General features: G+C 40.2%; 1 protein-coding gene across 2 annotated transcripts in view; it reads left to right on the forward strand.

Moving 5' to 3' along the window:
* The window catches only part of LOC126248909 (mucolipin-3-like), a 200,585-nt gene that overhangs the window by 110,251 nt on the left and 75,884 nt on the right, over positions 1 to 14,450 (forward strand). For both annotated transcript variants that reach the window (XM_049950387.1, XM_049950386.1), the window contains one exon: positions 13,908 to 14,026. In XM_049950387.1, coding sequence (XP_049806344.1) covers positions 13,908 to 14,026 — 119 coding nt within the window. The remainder of the gene's footprint in view (positions 1 to 13,907; positions 14,027 to 14,450) is intronic.

Consider the following 14,450-nt stretch of genomic DNA (forward strand, 5'->3'; position numbering starts at 1 on the left):
TGGCAGCTTTCTAAGGCCAACTGCTGGAGGCTTTACTCCTCTCTGGCATCCTTCGATGAAAATCATTTCCCTAGTTGTGATGACCAGGTAGAATATCTTACAAACTTTATCATTACCACCGGAGAATGTTTCATTCGTCACACTACTCCTTTACCACGCCGTGCCCCGGTCCCTTAGTCGACTGAGGTAATTTGCACGCGGAGACACGCTCTCCACTTTCATACCCGTCATCCTTCGATGGCAAACTGCATTCATTATAAACAGTTGTGTGCACAGTGTCGTTGCATTCTTTGGGATAGCAGAAAAGCTAGCTGTTTTTCATTCACTAGTTCTTTTAACAGTTCCACTCCCTCTTCTGTTGTGTGGACCGACTTGCGGCAGCTCTCTGGGATGAAGATCCATTCCCCAATTACCTGCCTGACAGTAGTAGATGATGTCATTGTGGACCCTATTGCTATCTCCAACACCTTGGGCTGCCATTTTGCGGAGATTTTGAGCTCCTCCCACTATCACCCTGCCTTCCTCCATCGGAAGTGAGTGCAGGAGGCTCTGGTGATACATTTATCTTCTCAGAATAATAAGTGCAACAAGGCCATCTTTACTATGAGGGAGCTAGATCATGCTCTCACTTCATTCCGATTCTCTGCCCCAGGGCCAGACACTGTTCATATTCAGATGTTGCAGCACCTTGCAGGCAAGCACGTTTTGCTAAATATGTGCAACCACATTTGGGCAGAGGGCACATTTCCCAGATTTAGGCCACTGTTATACCCATACCTAAGCCAGGTAAGGACAAAAACCTTTTTAGCTACTGCCCCATTTCTCTCATCAGTTGTGTTTGCAAGGTGATGGAATGTATGATTCATGCCTGGCTGGTATGGTGGCTCAAGCCTTGCAATTTACTGACCACAGTACTGTGAGGTTTTCGAGCACCCCATTTTGCAGTTAACCATCTCATCACTTTATCCACCCATGTCATGAATGATTTTCTGTGGAAATCGCAGACTGTAGCTGTGTTTCTCAATTTGGAGAAAGCCTATGACACCTGCTGGAGGGCCGGCCGCGGTGGTCTCGCGGTTCTAGGCGCGCAGTCCGGAACCGTGCGACTGCTATGGTCGCAGGTTCGAATCCTGCCTCGGGCATGGATGTGTGTGATGTCCTTAGGTTAGTTAGGTTTAAGTAGTTCCAAGTTCTAGGGGACTGATAACGACAGCAGTTGAGTCCCATAGTGCTCAGAGCCAGCCTGCTGGAGGACTGGTATCCTCCGTAAACTCTACGTGTGTGGCTTCCATGGCCGCCTGCCCCATTTTCTTCAGGAATTTTTAAAAGACCAAGTTTTCAAGCTACATGTGGGTTCTGCCTTGTCAGACACTTTTCTCTAGGAAAACGGTGTGCCTCATGGTTGTGTCCGGAGCATCATCCTCCTTGGTATCGCCATTAACCTTATAATGGCCTATCTCCTGCCTGGCATATCCGGCTGCCTTTTCATTGATGATTCCATGGACTTGTCTCCTTGAGCATCATCTTCAGCGATGTCTCGATCATCTTTACTCATGGCGCATCGACAATGGCTTTTGTTTTTCAGTAACAAAACCGTTTGTATGAATTTATGGCAGTGCAATTAGTTTCTTGCTCTTCAGTTCCTTAAAACTATGAAATTCCTGGGGTTCATGCTTGATAGGAAGCTTTCTTGGTCCTCCCACGTGTCTTATGTCGCTGCCTGCTATAAACTGTCCATCAGTGTCCTATGTGTCCTCAGTGATACTTCACGGGGAGCAGATAGGACCACCCTCCTCTGTTTGTATCTGTCCCTTGTCCATTCAAAACTAGACTGGCTGTTTCGTTCATGCATCTGCACATCTGTCCCTCTTATGCTGTCTCAATATTATCCACCATCATGGCATCCATTTGGCCATTGGTTCCTTTTACACTAGTCCAATTGAGAGTCTGTTCACAGAAGCTGCTGAACTACCGCTATCATACCACTGTGACTTTCTCCTCAGATGATGCCGTTTGTCATGCGTGGCTGCCCATCTTATGCTGCCTCCTTCGATGACTCCTTTGATCGCTAGTACAGGGCATGTTCTTCTTCTGTTACCTTCTGCAGTTCGCTTTCGGCTCTTGCTCCAGCAGCTTAACTTCAAGCAACCTGCAACTTTCCCAATGGGTGTGAACCCTTCGCCACCTTGGCTTCGTTTGGCTGCCCGTGTTCACCTTGGCTTTCATTCGCTTCCTAAGAACACTACTCCAGCCTCGCTCTATCGCCTTCAGTTTCACGACCTTCGCGTGGAACTTTGCGACAGTACCTTTGTGTACACTGGCGGCTCTCGGACTGACCGTGGCGACAGGTGTGCCTTCATCATAGGCGCTGATGTTTTTCGATATTGACTTCCACAACACTGCTCAGTATTTACAGCAGAGCTCTGAGCCCCTTATCATGCCATGCGGTACATCCAGTGACACAGGCTTTTCAATTGCATCATCTACTCGACTCTCTTAGTGCCCTTCAAAGCCCCTGTGTGCTGTATACCATCCATCCCTTAGTGCAACGGGTCCAGGAAAGCTGTCACTTTTCTCTCTTGATGGAGCCACTGATGTTTATGTGGGTTCCTGGTCATGTTGCTCTGACAGGGAAAGAGGCTGCTGATGCTGCTGCCATGGCTGCAGTCCTCATACCTCAACCCACTAGTTCTTACATTCCCTCCGATGATCTCTGTATTGCTGTGTGTAAGCAGGTGGTGTCACTTTGTCATCACCATTGGTCCTCCCTTCATGGGAATAAGCTCTGGGTTATTAAGCATCTCCCAGCAGCTTGGATGACCACCTCTTGGCCCTCTCACTGTGAGGAGATAATTTTAACTTGGTTGTATACTGGGCACTGCCTTTTTAGCCATCACCATGTATTATGTGGTGCTCCCCCATCACTTTGTGCACATTACTCTCAACTTGTGACTGTCTGCCATTTCCTGACAAAATGCCCTTCTTTTTAACCACTTAAGTTCTCGTTTGTTTTTTCCTTCTGGCTTACTGGCCATTTTAAAGAATGACGCGCAGTCTGTTGACAGTGTTTTACTTTTTATCTATCATAGCAATATGGCGAAGATGATTTAATTTTTAGTTCTGGACCTCCGTTTCTCTACTGCATGTTTTATAGACTTTTCTCCACATCCCTGTTTTTAGTTGTCTTTTCTTCCATCGATTGGGATTGACATATAATTGTTTTTAACTCCTCTCTTTGTCTTGGACATGAGCGCATATGACCCTAGTTGTTTTTATGTCCTAAAACAAAACAAAGACAAAGAAACTAACAAACAGTGTTAGATGTTGCAGCACTTGTGCATGGTCCGGCATTGTTGTGCTGAAGGAAAGGGTGCTCTATCTCTCTACAAACTCTTTGCATTCGAAACTTGATTACAGCACACTGGTTCTCATGCCCTGGCGTACTTGCATTACAATCACCCTGTTACACATTACAATTTGGTGCCCTCTGGTGGAAGATGGCTGAAAATATGTAGACATAAGAATAAAGATGTAGAATGTTAAAAATGTTTGGTTTATTTAAGAAGCTTTAACAGTTTTCACATAATAAAGTCAGATGCATTACTTTTCAGCACATCTTCATTTGATGGCTTCCAGGCATGAAAGACTAAGCTGCATGTAGGTACAGCACTATTGCCGGACAGCCAGTGGAATGGTACAGATAATAATCTCTGTGGGGATGCACTTTATTATAAGTGCAGGTTACATCATCTTAATTCCATTATGGTTCTTTGAGTTTTATTTAGTGATGGGATAACTGTGGTGATACTAATGGAGAACTGTAAAGCTTGCTTTTGGTGATTAAGGTAAATGTGCCAAGATCACATCCCTACTTACAGTATTGCAAATATTTACTGTTTTTTCTGTGCTGCAGGTCACTGGCTCAAATTTGACCACCCTGACGTATTTTTTATTTAGTATTTATCAGTTCTGGAAGTTTCTCAAAAATTCTTACGTTGGTAACCTCTACTACTATATAAAGACAAGACGACATTTAACCTGTTACCAAAAACCCCACTTTCTTGAACAATTTACTTCAAATTTTTTACACAGTACTCAGAAATATTTAGACAGACATTGACTGTATATTCTTTTAAATAATTTACAGGTTTTCTGTTAAAACCAAGTGTGAGAAAGAAAATGCTGTACTGTGCTGTGAAAATATGTAGTTTAGTTTTCTTTATCACCATCAGTTTTAACTACAGTAGTAGGACATTTAAACCATTAGAAAAATTTTTTCTTCCCTATAATTATATTCTTTCCCCTTGTATATAATTTTAAACAAAAACTGTATACACGACACTATGCTGTTTCTTCTTCTTCCTTGCAGTCAGTTTTAACAGAAAGCAGGAAAGTTGTATTTACTGACTTATAATTAAAACAATACTGCAGAACCTGAATCACTCATGACTGCATAATCCTACCTGTTCACAGATTAAAACACAATGAAATACTGTCATTGAAGCTTCTATTCTTGCAGCTCGAGCAACTGGAAAAGGGCTCTCTTATACCTCACATACCAGTGATCCCAACTGATTTACCCCACTCACATTAAGTGAATTCAATTCCCACTCAATGTTTTCCTTGCAATAACAGTAAACAAGGCTCATGAACATAGAGGGGGAGGGGGGAGATAAGAGATGGACAGAAGGGGGGGGGGGAGAAGGGGGAGGAGGAGGAGGAGATTAGGAGGTATAGCCAATTCCAATACATATTTAGCTGTTGCAAAACATTTCCGGGTTCACCAGCATTTCTATACTCTGTATAAATAGCTGTATACTCTATCCAGGAGGTCAGTCCTGTTCTGTTGGTTCATAATAAACTGCCTGAAGAGTTGTACTTCATGGTTGACCTGACTTTCAGATTTGGACTTGATGGTGGTTCGGCTGTTACAGTTTGTGGAGATGAAGGGCAATTCGAGACACCTACATCATCATGGCTCGAATTGGACAGCATAAAAGCTGTCACCTACACTGACAAGAACTAGAATGCAAGCAGTACATCATTCCTAAGATACACATATTCAGGAGAAAGATGGATTCCAGAAGAGCAGTAAGTCAGCTGCACATTAGGCATCCATTAGTGTTTTTCAAAGATACTGGCCAGGAGCCTGTGAAATGATGGAAAGGATTCAGCCAAGTCATTAAATACAACAAATGGGATGACATGATGTGTGTGGCAAATGTGTACTTAGATGGCATTGCCCATCAATGATTAGAGAACAATGAAGGAAAGCCCAGTAACTGAGATAAATCCCAGGCTGAACTGAAGAAAACATTTGCCGAAAACCAGCAGAAAATCGGCTTGCCAGAGCAACAGTTGAAGAACTGCACTGAACATAATGGGTTAATGACACAGTCGTGCATACAGAATGTTTTAGCCCTTGCCACAGTTTTCTCTAATCCGAATATGACAGAAGCTGACAAAATATCACACCTGATGAAAGGAATCACAGAAGACATGTACTAATATCTTCTGGTAAAGGATGTCATCATGATAAAGGAAATCATCAGATGGTACCAGCATTGTGAGAAAATGCAACAGAAAACATTGGAAAAAACAAGTGTGAATGACTCCTGAATATGGTTTGTATGGCAGTTGTGGAAGACCATTATGATCAAGACATTGCTCCTCTCACATTTCAGGTATTGAGAGAAAAGATACAGCATTTTGTGGCAACCAGAACTGTTGACACAAGTGAACAATAGATAGCAGCCATGAATGTGAATAATGTGTTCTTATTTTAATAAGAAGTCGCAAAATGACTGCAATAATTTTCTGTTTTCCGGTATCTTATATGTATGTGCAATTAGCTTTAAATTTGAGTAGTGATCATTATGGACTTGGGTTCAGTAGTGTGTGACATCACAGAGTATTATTAAGGGTGAGTGGCAGAGTGCACGTGGTCTTTTGTTGGTGGTTTTTGTGCATTGGTTGGTCATTGTTGGCGAGTCAACAGCAAGTGATGCACAGCTGATCAGCCTCAAGAGTTTAATTCTGTACTTTTCATTGGATTTCAAACAATTTTGTGGGTTATTCTTCTTAAAAAGTTTTGCAACACTGCACACATCTGTTACCAATGTATCTTTACTCTTAATGCTGTCTGCACCTCTTCATGTCTGGTTCTATCAGTATCCTCCTTCACTATATCCCATATTACCTTTATTTTGTTATCTAACATGATTATCTTTTTCTCGTAATGCATTTGCTTTGATGGCCCTAATAATATTTTTAATATTTTGCAGTAAGTCTGGTAATAAGTTGTAACATTAACATTAGAGCCATTTGAATAACAGATAGTTTCCTTTGTGTTTGACACAATATGTGTGTTCCTTGAGTAATACAGGACTTCCTTGTATACATTGGTCTAATCTGGGTTAGTATTGGGGCTAAACAGTGTTCAAATAATGTAAGGACTTTGTTAATATAAGCGTCACATATTTCATTCATATTGTGAACACTGTATATTTCACACCAGTTCATGTTTTTGAGGGATGTCCTAAAATAATCAATTTTTGGGTTACTGACTACTGTCTATTTCAGATTTAGTAGATTTTGTGTCCTGTTCATTATTAAGATTTAAAAAAAGGAACTGCGTGTTTCTGTCAGAGGCCATTGACTATTAGTTTTGCAGTAAATTTTGTTCATTGGGCATTTCACAAAAGATCTTAATCAGGAGCTGTTTGTGAGGGACTAGCAACTCTGGTTGGGAAGTTTACTGTAGGACCTACAGTGAATGGTAGTATAAATGACTGTAATAAATTCTTATTGGAAGAGTTTTTAAGAAAATCTGCATTACAATCACCAGTACCAAGTATTTCTTTGTTTTTGGCTGTTAAATGGGCCAGTGGAGCTTCAAGGTGATTTATGAACAGGTTAAAGTTACCTAGAGATGCATGGTATACACTTACTATTATGAAGGATGTATTAAGAAATTCTGCTTCTGTCATACATTCTTCCATGTGCTGCACTAAACAAAATTTAAGGAGTGTCCATTTTCTTAAATTTGTGATGATTCCTGATGAATGTGGCAACTTCTTCTTTCGCAATTTTTACTCTACAAAGGTGAGATGCTAACCTAAATCGTGTACCACTTAACACATATAGAGACAGAGGCAGATTATGTCAACTGAGTAATTATGAAGCTCATCAATGCAAGTAAGTACTTCATTAATTTTACTTCTTACAAGGGAACCTCCCCATTGCACCCTCCTCAGATTTAGTTATAAGTTGGCACAGTGGATAGGCCTTGAAAAACTGAACACAGATCAAACTATAAAACAGGAAGAAGTTGTGTGGAACTATGAAAAAAATAAACAAAATATACAAACTGAGTAGTCCATGCGGAAGATAAGCAACATCAAGGATAGCCTGGGCTCAGTAGCGCCGTGGTTAGCGTGAGCAACTGCGGAACGAAAGGTCCTTGGTTCAAGCCTCCTCTCGAGTGAGAATTTTTACTTTCTTTATTTTCGCAAAGTTATGATCTGTCCGTTCGTTGATTGACGTCTCTGTTCAGTGTAATAAGTTTAGTGTCCGTGTTTTGCGACCGCACCGCAAAACCGTGCGATTAGTAGACGAAAGGACGTGCCTCTCCAATGGGAATCGAACACATTTGATCGCAAGGTCATAGGTCAACCGATTCCTCCACAGGAAAACACGTCTGGTATATTCTGTATGACACTGGTGACGGCATGTGCGTCACATGACAGGAATATGTTGTCAACCCACCTAACTTGTTCACTTGGCGAATGGGTGAAAAGATTCTTCTACCTTGCCCGATTTAGGTTTTCTTGTGGATGTGATAATCACTCCCAAAAAAGTGATGAAAACATAAGAGTTTGTCACATAAACGGCAACAAATGAATGCAACAGTTTCACAGTCGCACAGTTTTCCCTGTGCTCTGTCAAAACATATGTTTTTAACGTTTTCAAATTTTTCCGTGTGTAGATCGTCAAATCCTGCATATGTCCAAGCAAGTCTGAACATGACCTGTAATTTTGGAGAGCGAAGTTGATTATGTGTGAGTACCTGAGCTTTGATGATTGTCTGAAAATAAAAAATTAAACTTTTCACGCGAGGGAAGACTTGAACCAAGGACCTTTCGTTCCGCAGCTGCTCATGCTAACCACGGGACCACGGCGCTATTGAGCCCAGATTATCCTTGATGTTGCCTATCTTGCGCAAGGACTACTCAGTTTGTATATTTTGCTTATTTTTTTCATAGTTCCACACAACTTCTTCCTGTTTTCCCGATTGATCTGTGTTCAGTTTTTCAAGGCCTATCCACTGTGCCAACTTATAACTAAATCTGAGGGGGGGGGGGGGGGGGGGTGCGATGCGGAGGTTCCCTTGTTAGTGCTTTAATATGTTGATGCAATAAACTTAATTTCATTCACTTTGACTGAGATAAAACTGGGTGGAAATAAATTTCTGCTGATTGCTGAAACATTTTAAGTAACAGTGTTTTGTGCTAATGCAGTAGGCCAACATTTTGTTGTTTGGTTTCTTTCTCGAACTGCAGGGTTGTTTCAATCCTAATCTCTCTCAAAATTTGGTTTCTTTCTGTCTTTCGGGTGGTGAAGCAGTATGTGCGTGTGACAAAAGGCTGTGGCTGATAGCTATCTGTCTCTTAATTGTGCCTATCTGCAACTTGATGTGTCTTCTTTATGGTAAGTAGCAATCTGTCTTTTCCTACATTGTTATTACAGTCTGATTTCATTTACACAGGGAGATAAAAACAAGTGGTCTTAGCCCATTATTGCCTGCACCAAATCTGAGTTCATTGTGCATTTCGCTCCATACGATTCTAGTTAAGCCAACTAGTACACTTAACTAGTTCCTTAGTATACACAATTTCTGAAGGATTTAATGACCCGGATATACTGTGTCGTCTGACCTCCAATGCTTTTCATTGGAATATCAGCTGTGATTTAGTTTCATCCCCCCCTCTTCATTCTCTATACCCATCATGTTTAGTTGTTTCTTAAAGGTCCCATGGACAGCCATTAGTCTTACCATGAGTTTAATCCCTCCTGTTCAAGTCCAGGATTACAGAATTTGTCTAAGAACATCGCTCTGACATTGTTAGTTTGACATGATTTTTTTTTTTTTTTGTTGGGTCCTAGTGCAATATTCTACATGGTCCCTCCTGATCCATCATGTAGTTTTGATTTTACCATTGCCTTGGTTATGGTTAGGACAGATTCCAGTCCAGTTAATGGATTTCTCTCTTCTGTCTTGGCGAGCCTATCAGCTTGTTCATTGCCAGATTCCTGAGTGACCAGAGATGCACAACAGGCTTATGCTGTTTCTTCCCTAGTCTCACAAGGGCATTGTACCATTCTGTAGTGATCTTTGATGTGTTTTCAGGAACGAATGTGGATGCTACGATCCTTGAGCACCTACAAAAGTTCTGGAGGTAAGATGTTGCTTCCTCACATCAAGTTGTGGGCATTGACATCACAACCAACCAACAGTTATTCATTCTGCTGTGAGCAGTTGTCAGCCAACCTCCACACTTCCTGGGAAAGGGGAGTACTATCCTTGTAAGGAAGGTAAGCTGAGGCCAATAAAATTTCCCCCGTGCTTCCTTCATCACCCTCTTTCATCCCAATGAACACTAAGTCCCTGGAACAAAAGTACACCTTGGGTTTGAATGACGTTCCATTCTTTACATAAATGCACGTTCTGAATTTATTTAGATTTCAACATAGAAATCAAATTCTCCATTTCCTCAGAATCCTGAAGCAACACGGTGTTTCAAAAAGAATAAACGTATTTTGAACACACACATTTATTAAACTGTAAGACATACAAGATTCATGGCTATGAAACTGGGGGGCACACATTTACAAATCTCTTAAGTTCATTATGTCCTCCATCAGTGACATGACCAATATCATGTCAATACTCAATTCCTTCCATACTAATGTGTGTCCATTGTCACTGATGTTAGGGCAATACGGATCTGGTTCTTCAAATCTTCTAGCTTTGGGATAGTGTTGGTGCATAAACATTGTCATTAATCAAACCATGCTATAAGTTGTCACAGGGCATCATATCCAGCTATCACTGAGGGCAGCTGAGAAGTTGTAAATTGCTGGCAGTTTGAAGACCAAGCCAATGGCTCGGTAAAGTTTCATTCAGATATTCACACACTTGTTGACTCCAGTGAGGGGGTGCCCGATCTTGAAAAAGGAAGTTGTCCTTATTCAACATCAGAAACAACCAGTTTAGTAACATAGCAAGATACTGCTGATGATTAACCGCGTTTCCATAAAAGAAGAATGAGCCTAAACAGATGAGTGGGATATCACACAAAACACATTGATTTTTGATGATGAATCTTATACATGTTCAGTGTGGGCATGTTGGTTCTATAGGCCCCAAATCCGAACATTGTGTTTGTTTACTTTCCCAGTAATGTGGGAAGTTGCTTCATCACTGAACACAATGCATTAGGCAAAATTGTTATCATTGTCAATAGCATTCTAAAGGTTGTCAGATAATGCCACATGTTTGCATTTGTTATTGTGACATAGAGCCTGTAATAGTTGTAACTTGTATAGCCTCAGAACCAAAGCAAGGCAAGAAAAATGGAAACAGACATATGGTACTACAGTCTCAGTTTTCAGGAGGGCAGTTACTCAATACGGATATCCACTGGCCAGCATAACCAAGCAGCAGGTGGAGCTGCTTCTCTTTGAGAAGATTGGGGAGGCTCTAAGTCCACACACCAAACTCAGGAGGGTCTGTCTGGACAAACATGGTTTTATCTTTATTTGTGAGAAGATGGAAACAGTGGATTGGTTTAAAGTCATGGTGCCCATGATATCTCTGTGGGAGGGGGCGAAGGTGCTTGTCAACACAGCGACTGAGCTCTTCAGGCCCGCAAAGATATCAATATGGATACCAAAACTGCTTAAGGGTACTCCTCTATAGACTATTTGAGAAAGTATGGGTGCAGAACCAGGTCATGAAAGAGGACCAGAGGGTAATTAAGAGTAATAAAGATTGTATCTGATGGCCAAACACTTGTGGCGGAAGTTGGTGAAAAAATCCCCAAGGGTAATGCAAAATAGGATCTGAGCATTTAAGGAAAGACTTTGGGAGTGAATATGGGAAAGGTGAACTTTGGGAATGGATATGAGAAAGGTGAGACATTTTGAGACACTATGTCTGGTTCACCCACTGAGGCATGTCTAGAATGGGAGACGCTACCAGTAGCTGCCCTACAGCCAGCATAGTCCTCGGCTTTATGCAAATATACAAGCCTATCTGCCCGCATGGCCAATGCTTAGAGAAAGAGGTGCCACCCGGAGAGATATTCCAATCTAAATAACTTACCTTTATGAGAACACAAAAACTCACATGCTGTACCTTAACAATGCTGCAGAGGCTAATCAAGAAATGGTCCCCATTTTTAAAACAATTGACATCTGCAAATGTTTGGACACAGTATGCAATGGTGGCAGGATGTAAAAACTTATTCCATGAGTACTTCAAAGGTAAAGCTAAAGTCATTAAATGCTATGCATTGTGTTGCAAAATACATTGCCATATACAAACTTGCAAAAGAAAAATTTGTTTGTTTTTTAACACTTTGACCAACATAATTCTTATGGCAAAGAAATGTAATGAACAAATTGTAACAATAATTCTTAAAAAGGAAATTCAGTCTTAAAGCTTTGTTACATTTTTTGTTATTCATTGTATAATACTAAGAAAAATTGGTATTCCATCAAAGGCCTTGCAATCAAAGAGTATGGAAACAGAAGCCGAATATGACCCATTAGTAACTGCATTGTTAGAAACAGCGACAAAGGATTGTCACATAAATTGTGTGACAAATCTCTCAACATTTGTGATTTGTGAAAGATGCAGCATGTAGTTTAAATTCCTTGACAAACAAATAAAAAACTTTGTCAGTCTCTCATCCATGTATAGCTTATCGTACAGTAATTATATTTGCAGTGATTTTTACCCAAAGATTAACACCCTTTATTCTCAGTTACATAAATTATATCAAGGAATAAAGGAAGGTACACATACAGAGTAATAAAACTCTTGTTCATATCTACCATCTGAAACAAAAATCTTACAAATGAAGCATTTAAGTATACAAGGATATTTTCTGATGGCATTTCTTCTCTCCTGCCAGCATACCTTATTTTGATAAAAACATCATTTAAAATGCAAATTTTGAAACTCATTGGTGTAAAAGACAGCAAGTATGTTATTAGTGAAATGTAGGTAATTGGTATTGTTACCCTAATGTTTTTACAGCAATTCTGAAGCATCTATCAGTACCTGTGACCCTTGAAAAAGCTGAGCTTCTTTTTCTGAACTGAAAATCATTTTTAAAAGGCTTGATTTTCCATTATGAGCCAATAACAGTTACGTGGTTTGGTGGTGCTTTCAATAGAAAATGAAACAGCACATTATTTGAATTTTTCTAATATAATAGACTTTCCTGCAGATTCGTATTTTGGTGACTTGGGACAAGAGGAAGTAGATGGAGAAAAAGGGGGGGGGAGAACGACATCAGGTCATTATGTACATAACCTGGAGCCCCCATGAGGCAGAAAGAAGTATGTTGGACAAATTACCCTGACACAGGACTTTCTCCTACAGCAAATGGACTCAGCAGTATACCACTAACAGTAGAACCCATTTTAGTTGATAGTATTTTATTTGCTGACAAGCAAGCAGGCCTTAAACTGCCTATGGAGCTGCTCTCTATTTGAGATATTTGACAAGTGTAGCAAGGAGTTTTAAAGTTTTGTGAGGCAATAAGACAAATTTGTAAAATATTAGGAGATGTATTTTTACCAGCATCGGATAACCTGGCTCTTTCCTATTTTTGCAGAAGTGGTGTGTGGACCACAAGCATTTACAAATAAATTGGACTAATTTCAGTCCACTACTTCATTTTTAATATTCTCCCTTTTTACTAATATCTTTAAACATTGTGATTTTATCGTACTATGGGTGGTGGTGGTTGTTGTTGTTGTTGTTGTTGTTGTTGTTGTTGTTGTTTCAAAACTGTCCTAAAGGAATTGTGGAAGTTGACCTACCCCTCCTATTGTGAGATGCTGATAATCTGAATGGTCTTTCTATGTTTTGGAGCCAGCATTATCTCAACCACAGATGAGCTTTTGACAGTGAAGTTCATTGGTCACCGAGACCCACACTATTAGTCCAGTTGATGTAAGTGGAAGAAGATAATGTGGATAGAATTTATAAAATGTGAATTACAAGTTAGAATTTGAGAGAGAAATAGATCTACTTGTGCACATCTCCTGTTTTGGGCATTACTACCCTCGCAAACAGATACCAACATACCCCAAAAGAATGAGGGTGTTATTGCAAAGAATACTATGAAAACTATAAAGCAGGAAGTGACAATTTTGAAAAAAGGAAGAGAAAAGTTTTCTTAATCAAAACGCCTGCCAAAAGTTGTTTTGTTTTCTGCTTCGTAAAGCATTCTTTTGGTGTTAGAGATTCAACATGATCTATTAAAACTGGACACACCAACAAATTGTTCTCACTGAAACATCCTAAATATTTATTGTTCATCCCAACTGACTGTGTACAGATGCTCAAGATTGAAACATCATTTTTTCATCTGTTGTCACTTAATTTCTTAATTTTGTACTGTGAAAGTTTGAGAAGACACACATGGGTTCGGTGTGTGTGTGTGTGTGTGTGTGTGTGTGTGTGTGTGTGTGTGTGTGAGAGAGAGAGAGAGAGAGAGAGAGAGAGAGAGAGAGAGAGAGAGAGAGGGGGGGGGGTTGTAGAGTTACATGTATATACTGTAAAAAATTACTGTGCATGTTATGATGGGGTGTTTCCTTTTTCTTCACAGCGGATAATAAGCTCGATTCGATTCTCAGGACCATACTAAATTCATTTGTGATCATCATATGCAGTGCTTCCTTGGTTCTGTGCAGCAGAGCAATTTATCGAGCTCAAGAACTGAAGTGGGTAAATATTGACTCTAATCTAATAAATAATTGATTGTTTTTAGTCTAACTTTTATCATGTCCAAGTAGTCTTATTAATCTGAAGAAACAAATATTTGTGTGAGGATAGATCAGTGCTCACCTTATAGACCATGCATCTAACACCTGTGATGTCACACACTACTGAACCCAAGTCACACACACACACACACACACACACACACACACACACACACACACACACACACACATTTATAATTTCTATCATTCAAATTTAAAGATGAGTGAGTGTGTGTGTGTGTGTGTGTGTGTGTGTGTGTGTGTGTGTGTGTGTGTAAAGATACCACAAAACAGAAAATTATTGCAAGGAAATGGAAGACCTACAGCCATCTTTGTCATCATTTATTGTGCAGCTACCATCTTCAGGTGTTAGTTGATGCTGAAGG

The sequence above is a fragment of the Schistocerca nitens genome, chromosome 3 (assembly GCF_023898315.1).
Source record: "Schistocerca nitens isolate TAMUIC-IGC-003100 chromosome 3, iqSchNite1.1, whole genome shotgun sequence".
In the NCBI taxonomy this organism is placed as follows: Eukaryota; Metazoa; Arthropoda; class Insecta; order Orthoptera; family Acrididae; genus Schistocerca; species Schistocerca nitens.